A 14,373-nucleotide genomic window follows, 5' to 3' on the forward strand; every position below is an offset into this window, starting at 1 on the left:
TTGTATGAAATATCTTTTTCCATCCCCTCACTTTCAATCTATATGTCTTTTGCCCTGAATTGAGTCTCTTGTAGGGAGCATGTTGTAGATTCTTATTTTTTTTAGTCTAATCTGCTACTCTGTGTCTTTTTTTAGTCACATTTAGTCCATTGATATTTAAAGTAAAGTACTTATTTCCATTTTAAACCCTATTTTCCAGGTCATTTTGTAGTTCTTCTTGTTCCTTTCTTTTTCTTTTTGTTGTTTGATGGCTTTCTTTTGTATTTTGCCTGAGTTCTTTTCTGTTTGATTTTTGTGAATCTGTTGTATGTTTTTGATTTTGGTTACCCTGGTTTTCAAGTGTGTTGATCCATGACTCTATCTATTTGCTTTAGACATAGTCATGTAAGTTCAAACACATTCTAAAAGAACTATGTTTTTTACTCCTCTCCCCCATATTTTGTGATTTTGATGTCCTGTTTTACATCTTCATGTTTATCCTTTCACTGTTAATTGTATTTATACTGCTTTTTACAATTTTTTTTCTTTAACTTATACACTGACTTAAGTGATCTTCAGTATTTTACTGAAGATGATATTTATCTGCTTTCTTTAGATTTGGGAAGTTTTCAGCCATAATGTCTTCAAATATATTTCACTTCATCTTTCTGTTTCCTCCTTCTGGAACCCCTACTATACATAGGTAGTCATGCCTTATATTATCCTATAGAGCTCATGTATTTTTTATATATTTATATTTCCTTTTGTGAGTTTTCCTTTCCTATAGATTCTTGCCTCTTTTCTTTTTAAAGAAGAGCTTTCAATATTTATTTTGAGTAGGTATTGCACTGCTGTGTTCTTTCAGTTTTTCTTGTCTGAGGAATCCTTTATCTCACCTTTTGTTTGCAGTGATAATCTTGCAAGGTTTTTTCCTTTCATGACTTTGAATGTATCGGGACACTCCCTTCTGGCCTGCAAAGTTTTTGCAGAGAAATCAGCTGATATCCTTTTAAGGGTTCCCTTGTAACTGATCCTTTTTCTTGTGCTGCCTTTAGAATCTCTCTTTATCTTTAGTTCATTCTGTTTTAATTATAATATGTCTTGGTATGAGTCTGTTTGGGACCCTCTGTGTTTCCTATTCCTTGATATCTGTTTTCTTCTTTAGATTGGGGGAGTTTTCAGCTATAATTTCTTTAAATACATTTTCAAGCCCATTTTCTCTCTCTTCTTCTGGAATCCCTACTATATGTAGGTTGTCATGCTTTATATTATCCCATAGATCTCCTATGTTGGTCTTTTCTTTCTTTCTTTCTTTTTTTTTTTTTCCATTTGTATTATGTCTGCTGTTCTGATTTGGTGTTTGAATTATTCTGTCATCCAGATCACTTAATCTTTCTTCTGTGTCTTTCAATCTGCTATTCATTACTTCTAGATTGATCTTTAGCTTAGCAGTTGTCTTAATTTTGATTTATTCCTGTTTATAGTTTCTAGTTTCTTGTTACAGTTATCTGCATTTCTATTGATCACCTTAATTCCTTTAGCATTTTTGTTGCCTCCTTTTTGAACTTAGGGTCTAGACTAAGTAGACCGGTGAAGTCTGCTTCATTATTTGTTCTTTTGGAGATTTCTGTTGTTCTTTTAATTGGGAGGAATTCCTCTGCTGTTTCATTTTGCTTAACTTTCTGTATTTCTATGAATTTAGGATAAACCATTATCCACTGTGATCCAAAAGGGTTGTTTTCCTGTGGGATCATCCCTGTGTAAGCTGCATTATTCCAGTATTTTTGTTGGAAGGGCTATTTTTTTATATGGATGTCAAGCACATCCTTTCTTAGGTTATGTTGGCCATTATCCCTTTGATAGGGGTTGTAACTGATGTTGCAGTGTCCAGAGACTGCAATGATGTTAGACAAGCCTCTTTACCCTGTGGCCGTCAGAGCCCTGTCAGGGGTAGGATCTGCTCCCCAGATTTTGGAGTAGAAGCCCTGAGAACCAGGTTCAATAAGGCTTTGTTGCCTTAAATGTTTGCTTTGTTGCCTTAAATGTTTGCTCTGTCCCAAAGGATGTGACCTGTAAAGTATGAGACTCAGTGAACCTATGTGCTGCCCATGTAAGCATCCATGGTTTTGCCCAGAAGTAGCCCAAGGTTGCATCCCTTTCTCCACTTTTTGCCCCAGACCTAGTTCTAGGCTGTGGTGTGGAGTAGGTTGGTGCTGGGGGATAGGATGCTCTGGCTTCAGGAATCAAGGTGGTTATGCTGCTTCCTGGAGTCTTGACTGCCTCTGTGGTAGACCTCTCCCAGGTCCTGTGTGCCCCAGATCTGGCTGCAAACTGTGTGATGATATGGGTGGAACCAGAAGGCTCTATCTGGAAATGAGTGCTATATACTCCTCCCCAGGCACTGTCCACTCAAGGCATGCGTTTATCTGGTGCCACCTGACAAAGTCCACTGCAACCAGACCTCTCCTCACCCTATGAGCTCTTATGATGGGCTTCAAGGCCAGACCTGCCCCCTTCATATGTGAGCCCACCGTGTGCCACAACTGGACCCAGCGCCACCTTTGTGAGCACTGATGGTGGCGCCAGTGCCAGCCCCACACCTGCCACGTGCATGCTGTGCTGACGGTGGGCTTTAAGGGTCCACCTGAACCGCTCCCCAGGGCCCCTGGGCTGTCTCCGTGCAGCTAGGCTGAGTTCCCTCCAAGTGCCCTTCTGACTGGGATTTAACACCTAGTCATGGAGTGCTAGCAGCCCTGCCTGGCACACATTTCAGGCATTTGGGACAGTGGTGAGGGGGCAGCCGTCTGTTCTGTCTCTCTCCTCCAAGATTGCTAGCAAGCCAGCATGCACACACTCCTCATGAGCAAAGTCCAGGCCCTTCTAGTGCCAGCTGACCTCTTAGCTGGAAAAGGGTCCTCCTGGACAAGGGGCTACATGTGGACTTTCTGTCCTTTCCAGATCTTCTCGGAGATGCCAGTACTGTCCTAACGCCTTTTTCTTTTTCTTTTCTGTCCAACCTCATTATGTGGAGAGCTTTCCTGCAGCTTTGGTTGTGTAAGAGATCTTCTCCAGTTTCTAGTTGACTGTGAAAATTCCTGTATGTAGATGTATTTTTAATGTGTTTGTTGGGGGAGGTTCGCCTCATGCCCTGCTACTTTGCCATCATGGTTCTTCTGAGTGATCCTTAACTCTGATGCATTAAACAAGGGGTTATCAAACTATGGCCTGTGGGCCAAATCTGATTCACTTTCCTATTTTATAAATAAAGCTTTATTGGAACATTGTCAGGCTCACTCATTTACATATTGTCTATGGTTGTCTTCATGCTGCAACAACAGGAGTTAAGTAGTTGCAATAGAGATCATATGGACCTCCAAAGCCTAAAATGTTCACTATCTGGTTCTTTACTGAAAAATGTTGCTGAACCCTACATCCTACATTAAATTCTTCAAAGAGAAGATTAAAAATAATATTATGTGTGTGTTCCATTACAGATAATTAAGTAAGAATTTGGAGTGAGAGTTAGGAAGTCAGCACAAAAACCAGTGTTTTTTAAAAGCATCTCAGTTAAGTATAATGTGTAGCCAGAGTTAAGAAACACAAATAGATGATCCCTGCCCTTCAGGAATATGTTTGACTTATTAGAAAAAAGAAACCTACAAAAATTAATAAAGGTAAAGTGGATATATCTTTAATGGAAACATTTGCAAAGTTCCAAGGGAACTAGTATTACATAGGGAACATTTTACTTCATTAGGGAAGTTTTCACAGAGAGATAAACAGATTCTTGAAGGATGAATCGATTGGTAGACAAGATCCACTGAGGTGTTGATAGGGGGAGAAGGAGACTGGAGAATGACATGTGCAAAAGCACCTAAATATGAAAGAGCGTGGCCCCTTCAAGAAATGACTGAAAGCTCGGTGTGGCCAGAACACTGAGAATGAAGAAAGAGTGAGGTCATAGAATGTAAAGTCAGAAAGATAATGGCCAAACTGGGAAGGGCTTTGTACGCTGCTTGTAATTTACTGTGTTGACTTTCATTTAGAAGTTGAATTGAGTCTCTCTAAACTTCAGTTTTTTCACCTGTAAAATAAGTGGTTAGCCCAGATGATTCAGTGGTCCTCTAGCTGTAAAATATAGCTGCCTGAGAGACTGTGTCAGCTGCTTCTTTTGACACTCTCAGGAAGCATAGTTAAGTTTATGTGAATGGCATGACTTTTGTGTTACTGGATCATCTAGTTCTCTCCTATAATTGATCCATTTCTTTTAATAGTACAGATGAGGTCAGTGTTATTTTGTGGCTTTATCACAAGGATTTGAGAAAGTAGACTTCTGTAGGAGAAGCACCTTGCCTGATCAATGCATTAAGGCCCTTAATAAAGAGTGCTACATAATGATAAAATACCTGTAAAATGCTTTATGTTCCATGCAGAGAGAAACTATAAAATGGGAGCAGTTTTATTGTTAAAATTCACATTCCTCCCAATTAATACTAGTGCTTATTATGGCTTTGCACTTGAAAGTTTCTTCACTCAAAACTTGGTGTGTGACAAGGTCCTACTGTATAGCACAGGAAACTCTGCTCGCTGTTATGTGGCAGCCTGGATCGAAGCGGGTCTGGTGGAGAATGAATATGTGTATATGTATGACTGAGCCCCTCTGCGGTCCACCTGAAACTATACAGCATTGTTAATCAGCTCTACTCCAATATAAAATAAAATGTTTTAAGGAAATGTCACTTCATATGTGGTCATGATGCCATAACAATGTATATAATTGCACAGAGTGGAGAGAGAGAAAACAGGTCAGAGACAGATCCCAGGAGACACCAGCATTCACCTGGCAGGTAGAGGAAGAAGAGCTCCTTGGAGTCAGAGAAAGAGTAATCAGAAGTATACATGAAATATGCAGTGAGATATGGCAGGATCCAAGGGATCAGAGTCCCTGGCAGGAGGTTATGACCAGCAAAGTTTACCTGTGGACTAGACTAAGACGTTTCTTTCATTATAATACAGACTTAAGAAAGCTTGTGGTCGGAGCAGTTCAAAAGACCTAGGTTCATATGCTTTGATCTGCCAATTAATTATCTCTGTGACTTAAGGAAAGTCTTTTAACCTTTCTGTGCCTCAGATCTCTCGTCTGAAAAATGGAGGTAATAGTTAAGCTCAGTCTATCTACCTCAACAGGTTATTTGAGTTCTTTGAGGAATTGCATGTGAAGTCCAGCCTATTGTGAACTAAATAGCATGTATGCATATAGTTACTATTTTTGACAGACAGATTAGTGATTGCTAATAAATGCTTGAAACTTCATGGTCTATGTGAAAGTGAGTGAAAGTTGCTCAGTCGTGTCCGACTGTTTGTGACCCCATGGACTATATACTGTCCATGGAATTCTCCAGGCCAGAATACTGGAGTAGGTAGCTGTTCCCTTCTCCCGGGGATCTTCCTAACCCAGGAATCGAACCCAGGTCTCCCACATTGCAGGCAGATTCTTTACCAGCTGAGCCACATGAGAAAAGCATAAATACTCTGCTTTAATAAAGCTCTTTAAGTTGTAAAGTTTCTCAGATCAGTGAAGCATTATTTTTCCCAAGAACTCATAAGTCCTCTCTCACAGAAGCATGTGGGGCTTCCCCCAACATCCTAGCAGCAGCAGTGCTGGGCTGAGATTCAGGGTCCTGCCCCAGGCCTTGCCCACCATCTTATGCCATTCTTTATTGTCAGCATGCCACACTCACTGTGATTCTTTGCTCTACTTTCCTTCTAGACAGGAGATCCTTGAAGACACGTCATACCTTACCCATGCCCTTCTGTTTTCATCAGTAAACCCCAGAACAATGCTTGGAACAAGGAAGAGGAACATAAATATCACTGGAAGAGGGAATAAATGAATAGTGACCTCTAGCCTTAGCCTTAACCTCATTATAAGAGAACAAAATTAGATTATTACTTTGCACTAAATCCTTAGAGCATTAATAGTTTCTTCAGACACATTAAGCAATTCCAAGAAAACAATACTTAGAATATGAATTACTGTGAAATTTCTTCAGTATGTTGTCTTATTTTGCTGTTTTACAGCTTCTTATTTATATCAGGCTCTACACTGTAATTTCATCTCTGTTCAACACTTACTGGGATAGCTATATCTCTAATAAACTACATGTTGTTGGTTTCATATCTTTAAGTGAAGATTTTAAAGTTCTGGTGTTTATTGAATATTTTATTTACCTCTTTCAGAGCTTCCCCAAGTGTACAGAATAGCCAGTGAATCAAAAAATAATATATGGTACGCTCAGTGATAGAAGCTTCTAAGAGCCTAAGGCAGTCCAGTCTCTACGTTCTGATTCATTTTCTTATTCTATCCAAGGTAGATGAATGGGCTGAATATTTTGAAATATATTTTAGAATGATGCAAGTTGAAATAAAAAGACATCTTTTAAACTCCAACAAGAGCTGTTAGGAAAAAATATTATAGTTTCTGTCATTTCAACATCAAAGGTTTCTATTAAAAGAGATACTTTGAATACATTTTAAAAATTCTTCTCAATTAGTAACTTTTGCCCTCTCACCACCAAAGAAAATTGTAGAAGAACTCTGTAATACTGGCCGTGGTTGACCTCTTTGCCCTACTTTTTCTTCACAGACATTGATGAGTGTGCCGAAGGGCGCCATTACTGTCGTGAGAACACGATGTGCGTCAACACCCCGGGTTCCTTCATGTGCATCTGCAAAACTGGATACATCAGAATTGATGATTATTCATGCACAGGTAAATACCGGCTATTTGTGAAATAAATTACCCCATGCCTTAAATTTACTTTTATTTTTTTTTCCATTTATTTTTATTAGTTGGAGGCAAATTACTTTACAATATTGTAGTGGTTTTTGCCATACATTGACATGAATCAGCCATGGATTTACATGTGTGTTCCTCATCCCGACCCCCGTCCCGCCTCCCTCTCACATTATTTATGTCATCATCTCTCTATTCAAAAGTTGACTGTCATGTAGAGAAAATGTACTATTTAAGGGCTATTTCTCAGATTTGCCATAGAATTCAAATTAGTGTTGAGTATAAATATTATTTAACTATACAGTTATATAATAGTGATTTTATTCTTCAGTTTATCTTTACATTTATAATACAAATTTCTTATCCAGAGCAAGGAGATAGTTCTTTCCTTAGAACAGATTCAGAATTAACTATCAAATCAAGAAGATATGCTTTTACTAATAAAAAGTATCTTGTCATTTTCACTCTACCTCCAACTTGTAATTTTTATTGGGTGGGCGTATAAACAACACTAAGTTTCCAGGGAAGGACTCTATAATACTTCCTGGTAAAAATACAAAATCTATAATAAAAATGTTGCCTTTGTTAATGTGTATTCTTCCAAGTCTTCATTATTGTAATAATACTGCATACTCCAGATCTTTCTTGACTTAGCAGTGTGGTTATGTCTGCATGAACCCAGCATAAATTGAAAATTTCTTAAGTTGTTAATGTATTTAATGCAGCTAAGCCTTCAAACATCACAGCTTAGCCTAGCCTACCTTAAATGTGTTCAGGACACTTACATTATCCTAAAGGTGTGAAAATTAAACTAACACAAAGCCTCTTTTATAATAAAATGCTGACTGTCTCATGTAATTTATTGAATACTATGATGAAAGTGAAAAACAGCATGTCTATAAATATATTGGTTGTTTACATTGGCTCTCTACTGCTGCTCAGAATCACAAAAGTATCATGCTGCATATAGCTAGCCTGGGAAAAGATCAAATTCAGAAGTTTATTTACTACTGAATGTATATCATTTTTATACCACCATGAGGTCAAAAAAATCATTTATTGGACCATTGAAAGTGAGGACCATCTGTACTTGGTATCCTGTTTATTAGTTAGTGCAAAGGGAAGGTCCTTCCTCTAAATTCATAGTGTCTATAAAACAGAACAATGAAAATAAATTGTAATGGGAAGTGCCTTCTTAATCTATGGAGAATAACCAAAGATATTCTGAAGGTAGAAATATATTTAATATAGAATTGCCAATGGATTTACAGATTCTTGCTTTTTTGTTAGTTCGTCCTAAGCATTTCCATATTATGGAAACAATTCTGCACTTTCTCTTTATAAAAAATACAATCACACTGAGCGCCAAAGTATCCTGATGCTGTACTACAGAGAGATTTTTCAACGTAAAAAAGGGAATATAAAAGAACAAGTCTTATTAAATATATGAAGAATAAAAGAAACAGTTTGCTATAATATTGATAATAGCAGTAAAGTCTGAGTTCCCATGTAATAAATAACAAAACTGTCTAAGATAAAACTATTCAGAGAGTGATATTTCAAGATATGCTCATTAAAATTCAGTGTTAGCAATTTTCAAGGAGTCTGCTAATTTTTTGTCATTAGAGACTTAAAAAGCTTTGTACATTTTTGTACTTTCTAGTGATCCTTTTTGTTTTTCTCACAATCTTAAAAAGTGTTAGAGATAAGTAAGGAAGAATACACAGCACAAAATTTGACATAGTGTTGAACGAGGAGTGTTTCTTCGGGGAGGGTATTTTCAAGAGGTTCATTTCCATCCTGAGCCTCTCTGTTGGCTGTAAGTCCTAGGGCTAGTTCAGCTGTCATCCTTTACAGGGCATCTCCTTCTTTGGCGCTACCTCTCCCAGTATATTTTCTTTCCAAATAAAATCCCCCAAATTACTTTTTTTTTTTTTTTTTGACTACTTAGGGAGAATTTCCCTTAAGATTTCAAAGTAGCTAATGATAAAAATGAAGTGTCCCTTTGTTGGGATACCAAGGAAGGTTGAAATCATCTTAGGAAAAGCTATCGAGGCCATGATTTTTTGCCTAAGGATCCAGAGCCAGGGATTTCACGATCTGGCAGATACTAGAATGTGTTTCTTTATTGATGCACCAGCATTTCCAACAAGCTATTTCTATGCTTCCATTTAAAAGAGACTTTCTTGCCTCTGAAATTTCTATCTACTATGAGTAAGAATCCCATGGACAGAGGAGGCTTACCGGCTGCAGTCCATGGGGTCGCAAGAGTCGGACACGACTTAGTGACTAAACTACCACCACGTGAATAGGTCTGTAAATTTGAGAATTTACATCCATACATAAAAGCTAGATTTTCTTGGGAATATGGGTGAATTTTATTTTGTCCTCCAGAGTCAGATGATCTTTGGCAAAACATTTTATGCTTTACCATGCGGGGTCAGCACATATTTAGGATTCCTGTAAAGGAATGCATTTTAAAATTCTCCCTTTGTGAATCTTTTACTCCACCCTTTCATATTAGCATCTGTACAGAAGACTTGAAGAAATGACTCCTCTCTGATGTGGGTTTGCCTCATGGCTGAAAGCAGCACAGTCGTACTTTTTCAAGAGCTCTCCTAAGACCAGAGTAGGACTTTGTTTCTCTGCGAAGATGCGGGTTTATTTTCCCTGAATTTTAGAAACAGACATTCACATACTTGCAGGAGTAGACCTTCCAGAATAAACGTCGACACCACTGCAGGTCTTTTCTCTGATGCTTGTGACTGAGCTCTTGAAGTTCTGGATTTGTTTTGCTTCTGTATCCCGGCCTCTGTTTCCTAGTGAAGAGCATCTGCCATAGTGTGACAGGTGACATTGTCGACCCTGAACCCAGCAGACACCCAAACGTGCTTACCCTATCCAAAAACAGATCTTAGACATTCTAATTTAAAGGAGAATCCAAGGCAATATGCGTTACTTTAAAGTCAAGGGCCTTGATCAATTAAAGTAGCCTTTTTTGCTTTTATAACCCTGTAGTTCTGGCATAGAAATTATGTACAATACAGAGTATTCACCTTCCATAGTTGGTAGAATTGCACATTGTTTTGTTTTGTTTTTCTTTCTGTCACTTTCAGATAATTTGGGTTAGAGTTTCCTCATGATGAGATTTTAGAGATGGAAAAATTCTTGAGGATAATCTAGTCCAATCTCCTAACTTCCATAAATGAGGAAATTGAGGCTCAGAGAGATTAATTGCCTTCCTTTGGTCATACAGTTAGTGGAAGGCAAAAGGGGGTCAGAGATAAGACTTCTTATTCTTAGTTCTTATGTTGTTCACCATTTGTTCAATTTGTAACCACACAAAAACAAGTAAGGAGAAAAGATTTGTATTTTATCTAGAATTGCATGATTGAATTTATAATGTTCAGTAGCTAAACTGCCTTTCTATAGATTGTTTCACCTCATTAACTTCAACTCTAAAAGGAATTTTTTTCCCTACAGATCTTATAGTAATGATCAGAAGTCAAGAGAAAGAAATTGTCACTTTCTGGGCCTCTGACTCTGTTTTGCAGTTTCATTGATGACTCAGTTGCACCATTTGCGACTCAGTTGCACCATTTGCACATTTTATATTCTTGATAAAGTGTTGATGCTGCACTTTAAAATGCTTGTAAACTCATAAATATAATTTTCCTTCCAGTGAGGGTTTCTTTCGTGGTTAATACTTCATAATCTCTGTCCTCATATTCTTTTCTATTCTGGAGAAAAACATGGGTCTACCTACAAGAAAAGAGAAAGTAAAGAAGGGAGGAAGAAATGGAGGGAGGAAAAAAAGAAGGGAGAGAAGAAAGAAGGAAAGAAAACACAGAGGGAAGGGAAGGAAAAGAGTTTGGTTTGTACAAGTCAAGATGTTAGCAGTCCATTCTTTTATCTCTCTGATTATAAAAATAACTTAATTTTGATGCATAACAAAGTGTCTTGATTATTTATCTCAACTAAGAGTTGGTGATGGACAGGGCAGCCTGGCGTGCTGCAGTCCATGGGGTTGCAAAGAGTTGGACACGACTGAGTGACTGAACTGAACTGAACTGAATGCCTTTCTTGGTTCACTCACATAAGCATTGATTAAATTGGAGACATCTTTCTGAATCTTATCAGCCCCCCTTTTTTCTTTAAACTTTTAATTTTATATTGGGATATATCCAATTAAAAACGTTGTGGTAGTTTCAAGTGAATAGCGAAGGGATTCAGCCTTATGTACACATGTATCCATTCTCCTCCAAACCTCTCTTCCATCCAGACTGGCATATAACATTGAATAGAGTTCCATGTGCTATACAATAGATCCTCATTGGTTATCCATTTTGAATATAGCAGTGTAGACAGTTCTTCTTGACACTAGTCTTGTGTAGTGGACAGAGAATAAGATAGTTCTGGTAATACAGATGGGGGTCACAGATGTTGTAATTATCAAAGGATAAAAATATCCTGAAGGAAAAGGTTCATTTCAGATTTTCATGATTTATATCTCTCTGCTTTGAGTATTATAGTGAAAAAGTGGAATTCTCATTCTTTTTTATGTTGATGAGCTTGTAAGCTTCCCTCTCTTGTGTAGTTTTTTTAGAGTGGGAACAGGAATGGGTAGGGTAGACCATGCTACCACCGAGGAATGGAAAAGATCCTGCCCAACTTAGGGAGAAAATTGATCCTTTAGGGCAGTGGTATCCAACAAGGGTGATTTTGCCTTCCTGCCTCGCAGAGATCATTTGACAGTGTGTGGACAGGTTGCTGGTTACCACAGCTGTGCGAAAGGGGGATACTGCTGGCATCTGACAGGTAGAAGCCAGAGACATGCTAAACATCCTATAATATTATTACACTAATTAACCTCTTTGAGGAAATTCTGATATTTCTGGAACCCTTTCCACTGGGAGCTTTTTCTATGGTTACTTTCCAACTGAGTCATTAATCTTTATCCTGCATAGGACATCCAGTATAAGACAGCTTCCCATAACAAAGAATTATATGATCCAAAATGTCCGTGGTGCCAAGGTTGAGAAATTAGGGTCACCTCGTCAGGAATGTAGCATGCACACTTTCTTTTTAATTTCCCTTTTCCTCTCCTGGTTTTTTTTTTTTTTTTTTTAGAGCTTATATAGAGAGCCCTTTGCTCAGTTCTTATGGTACCCAGTGTCCTTTTATTGGCCACAAAAGGGGCCCCTTCTTGGTAAGTCCAGCTCTCTCCCAAGTTCTTTTCTGTCCTTTTTCTTATCAAAAACCTGTTCTTAAGACTTACAGACATGGAAATCAAACTTTTGGTTGCCAGTAGGAAAGGGAGTTGGAGAAGGGATGGATTAGGAGTTTGGGGTTAGCAGATGCAAACTGTTATGTATAGGATGGATAAGCAACAAGGTCCTACTATATAGCACAGGGAACTATATTCAATATCCTGTGATAAACCATAAAGGAAATGAATCTGGAAAGGAGTATATATATACGTGTGTATGTGATGTGTGTGTGTGTGTAACTGAATCACTTTGCCCTGTATAGCAGAAATTAATACAGTATTGTAAATCAACTATACTTCAATAGTATAAATTAAAAAAACAAACAACTGTTCTTAGCTTAACCTAGGGAATGTGGTAATATTGCAGACGTCACAGAAGTGGCAGAGGGGATTTTTTAGGGCCCCTCGAATTACACTATCCTGCTGCCTCTCCACTATGCTTTCCACTGACCCTAACTGCTTCCATTGTTCCAGAGCTGCTAATTCTGGCTTTGGTCCTTGTCACATATCACAGAAAGTTCATAAAGTGTCTAAGCACAAGAAATTCTACTGGATACTTGATTTTTGTTGTTAAACAAAGAGCCTCCTCTGGTGTCCCCTGAGGAGTTTTACTTCTTAAAGTACTTAACTTTTTATAGCATTGAATACTAGTGCTTACATTTTATGATCTCATTGTTGCGGTTACTTTTTTTTCTCTAACATGGTCCATACTGACTTCTTAAAAAATCATTACCATCTTATTTTTCAGGTTTTACTACTGTTGATTTTCTAACATTTTCAAGAGTTTTGGATGCTATTTGACATACACAGAAGGTTGCAGAGGACTTACTACTGAGCAACCAAAGCAAAGATTTTAAGTCTGTTGTAACCCATTCACGCCCCTTCCACAAATAGTTGTCTTTTTTGTGTGTGTTTGTTTGAATCCCCTATTAATTAATGCTAGAAAAGGTAATTTTCTTAAAGTCCTTAAAGAGATGAAACACCACATAATATTATTATTTTTTATCCTGCAGTCTTCCAAAAAGAATTTAAATTGAAGTTGATAATTTATTTTATGGATCTACAATAATTTTTTTATCATCTGCTTTAATATGGCTCTCAGTGGATTTATCAAAATCACAAGTACAGAAGAAAATAGATAATTCATTGTGCGTGTAGCATGATAATTACTGGTATATAAATTGTGAAGGAAGTTCAAGTATTGTGGACAATGGCAGAGAGAATAGGAGGCCAGGAAAAGCACAGATCAGAGACAATGATGGTAAAGAACAGGAGGTGAAAATATGCATATCAGCGCTCACAAAAATCCTAAATAAAGTAATTTTAATTATGAAAGGCCTTGGCTCTTTAGCAAAGTGCCTAGCACAGAGGAAATCTTTAATAAAGTTAGCACTGTCGTTGTTGTTGTTGCTATTGTGATTAGAGAAGTGATCCTCTTGAGGAAATGTCTTATTTCCCTAGGACTTTTTCAGCTGGGCACTTCTCTCTGGTTATTTTTCAATGGAATTATTTTTGTTATTATTATTAACAGATAGATTTGCTGGAGCAATCGATTCAATGGGTTTTTATTTATTCAACTGACTTATTATGTACCTGCGAATGGCAGCTTAAAAAGGAAAGAGAAACCTTGGTGTAACTGAATAGGACTCTCTCTGGAAGTTAGAAGAACTCCTTCCATAGGAGGATTTGTAGTACTTCCTAGGATCAGGGAGGTTCCTCAGATTGTTCTTGAGAATGAATGCTGGGTGGGGATACCCAGAGGCTAGATAGCTGCCTCCAGGCCTTCCTGTGGATACTAATCTGCCCAGAGTAGAAATGTGGCCTAGAGAATGTGTAGAGAATTAGTGAGTCTGGTCATTTCTCAGGCAGGGCAGATTTTATGAGCCTGGCTGCTTCCATGTGGATTTCTTTTCTAAAGACACACAATCAATGATCAGACAATCCTACCATCTGGCCACTAGTTGCCATGACTATTGGGAAAGACTTTTGCATTTTTATGAACAGTCATTCCAAATTTTCCTTTTCTGGAATCAATGTTACAAAATATGATACAATTGTGGCATATTTCATTAAACATGAAAAATCAGATTTGGGGTTTTAAAATTTAAAAATACAGCCTCTAATGCTAATAGCTGCCTCATTCATTTCCTACAGTTCCTTATATATTATTATGCTGTATAGATAAATTATTGAGTAACTTGAAAATCTAAACATGATTAAAAAATCAAATTAAAATACCAAGCCTCAGGACTCAAAGAATTAATAATGAAAGCAGATTTTTAAGCAAATGTAATCAAGAAAACCTCTCTAGAAGAGTGTGTACTGCGGT

At 37.6% G+C, this 14,373-nt stretch overlaps 1 protein-coding gene across 4 annotated transcripts in view; it reads left to right on the plus strand.

The window, feature by feature from the left end:
- The window catches only part of NELL2 (neural EGFL like 2), a 433,912-nt gene that overhangs the window by 270,400 nt on the left and 149,139 nt on the right, over window positions 1–14,373 (plus strand). For all 4 annotated transcript variants that reach the window (XM_070454537.1, XM_070454534.1, XM_070454535.1 and 1 more), the window contains exon 14: window positions 6,626–6,751. In XM_070454537.1, coding sequence (XP_070310638.1) covers window positions 6,626–6,751 — 126 coding nt within the window. The remainder of the gene's footprint in view (window positions 1–6,625; window positions 6,752–14,373) is intronic.

Source organism: Odocoileus virginianus, chromosome 24 (assembly GCF_023699985.2).
Source record: "Odocoileus virginianus isolate 20LAN1187 ecotype Illinois chromosome 24, Ovbor_1.2, whole genome shotgun sequence".
NCBI lineage: Eukaryota > Metazoa > Chordata > Mammalia > Artiodactyla > Cervidae > Odocoileus > Odocoileus virginianus.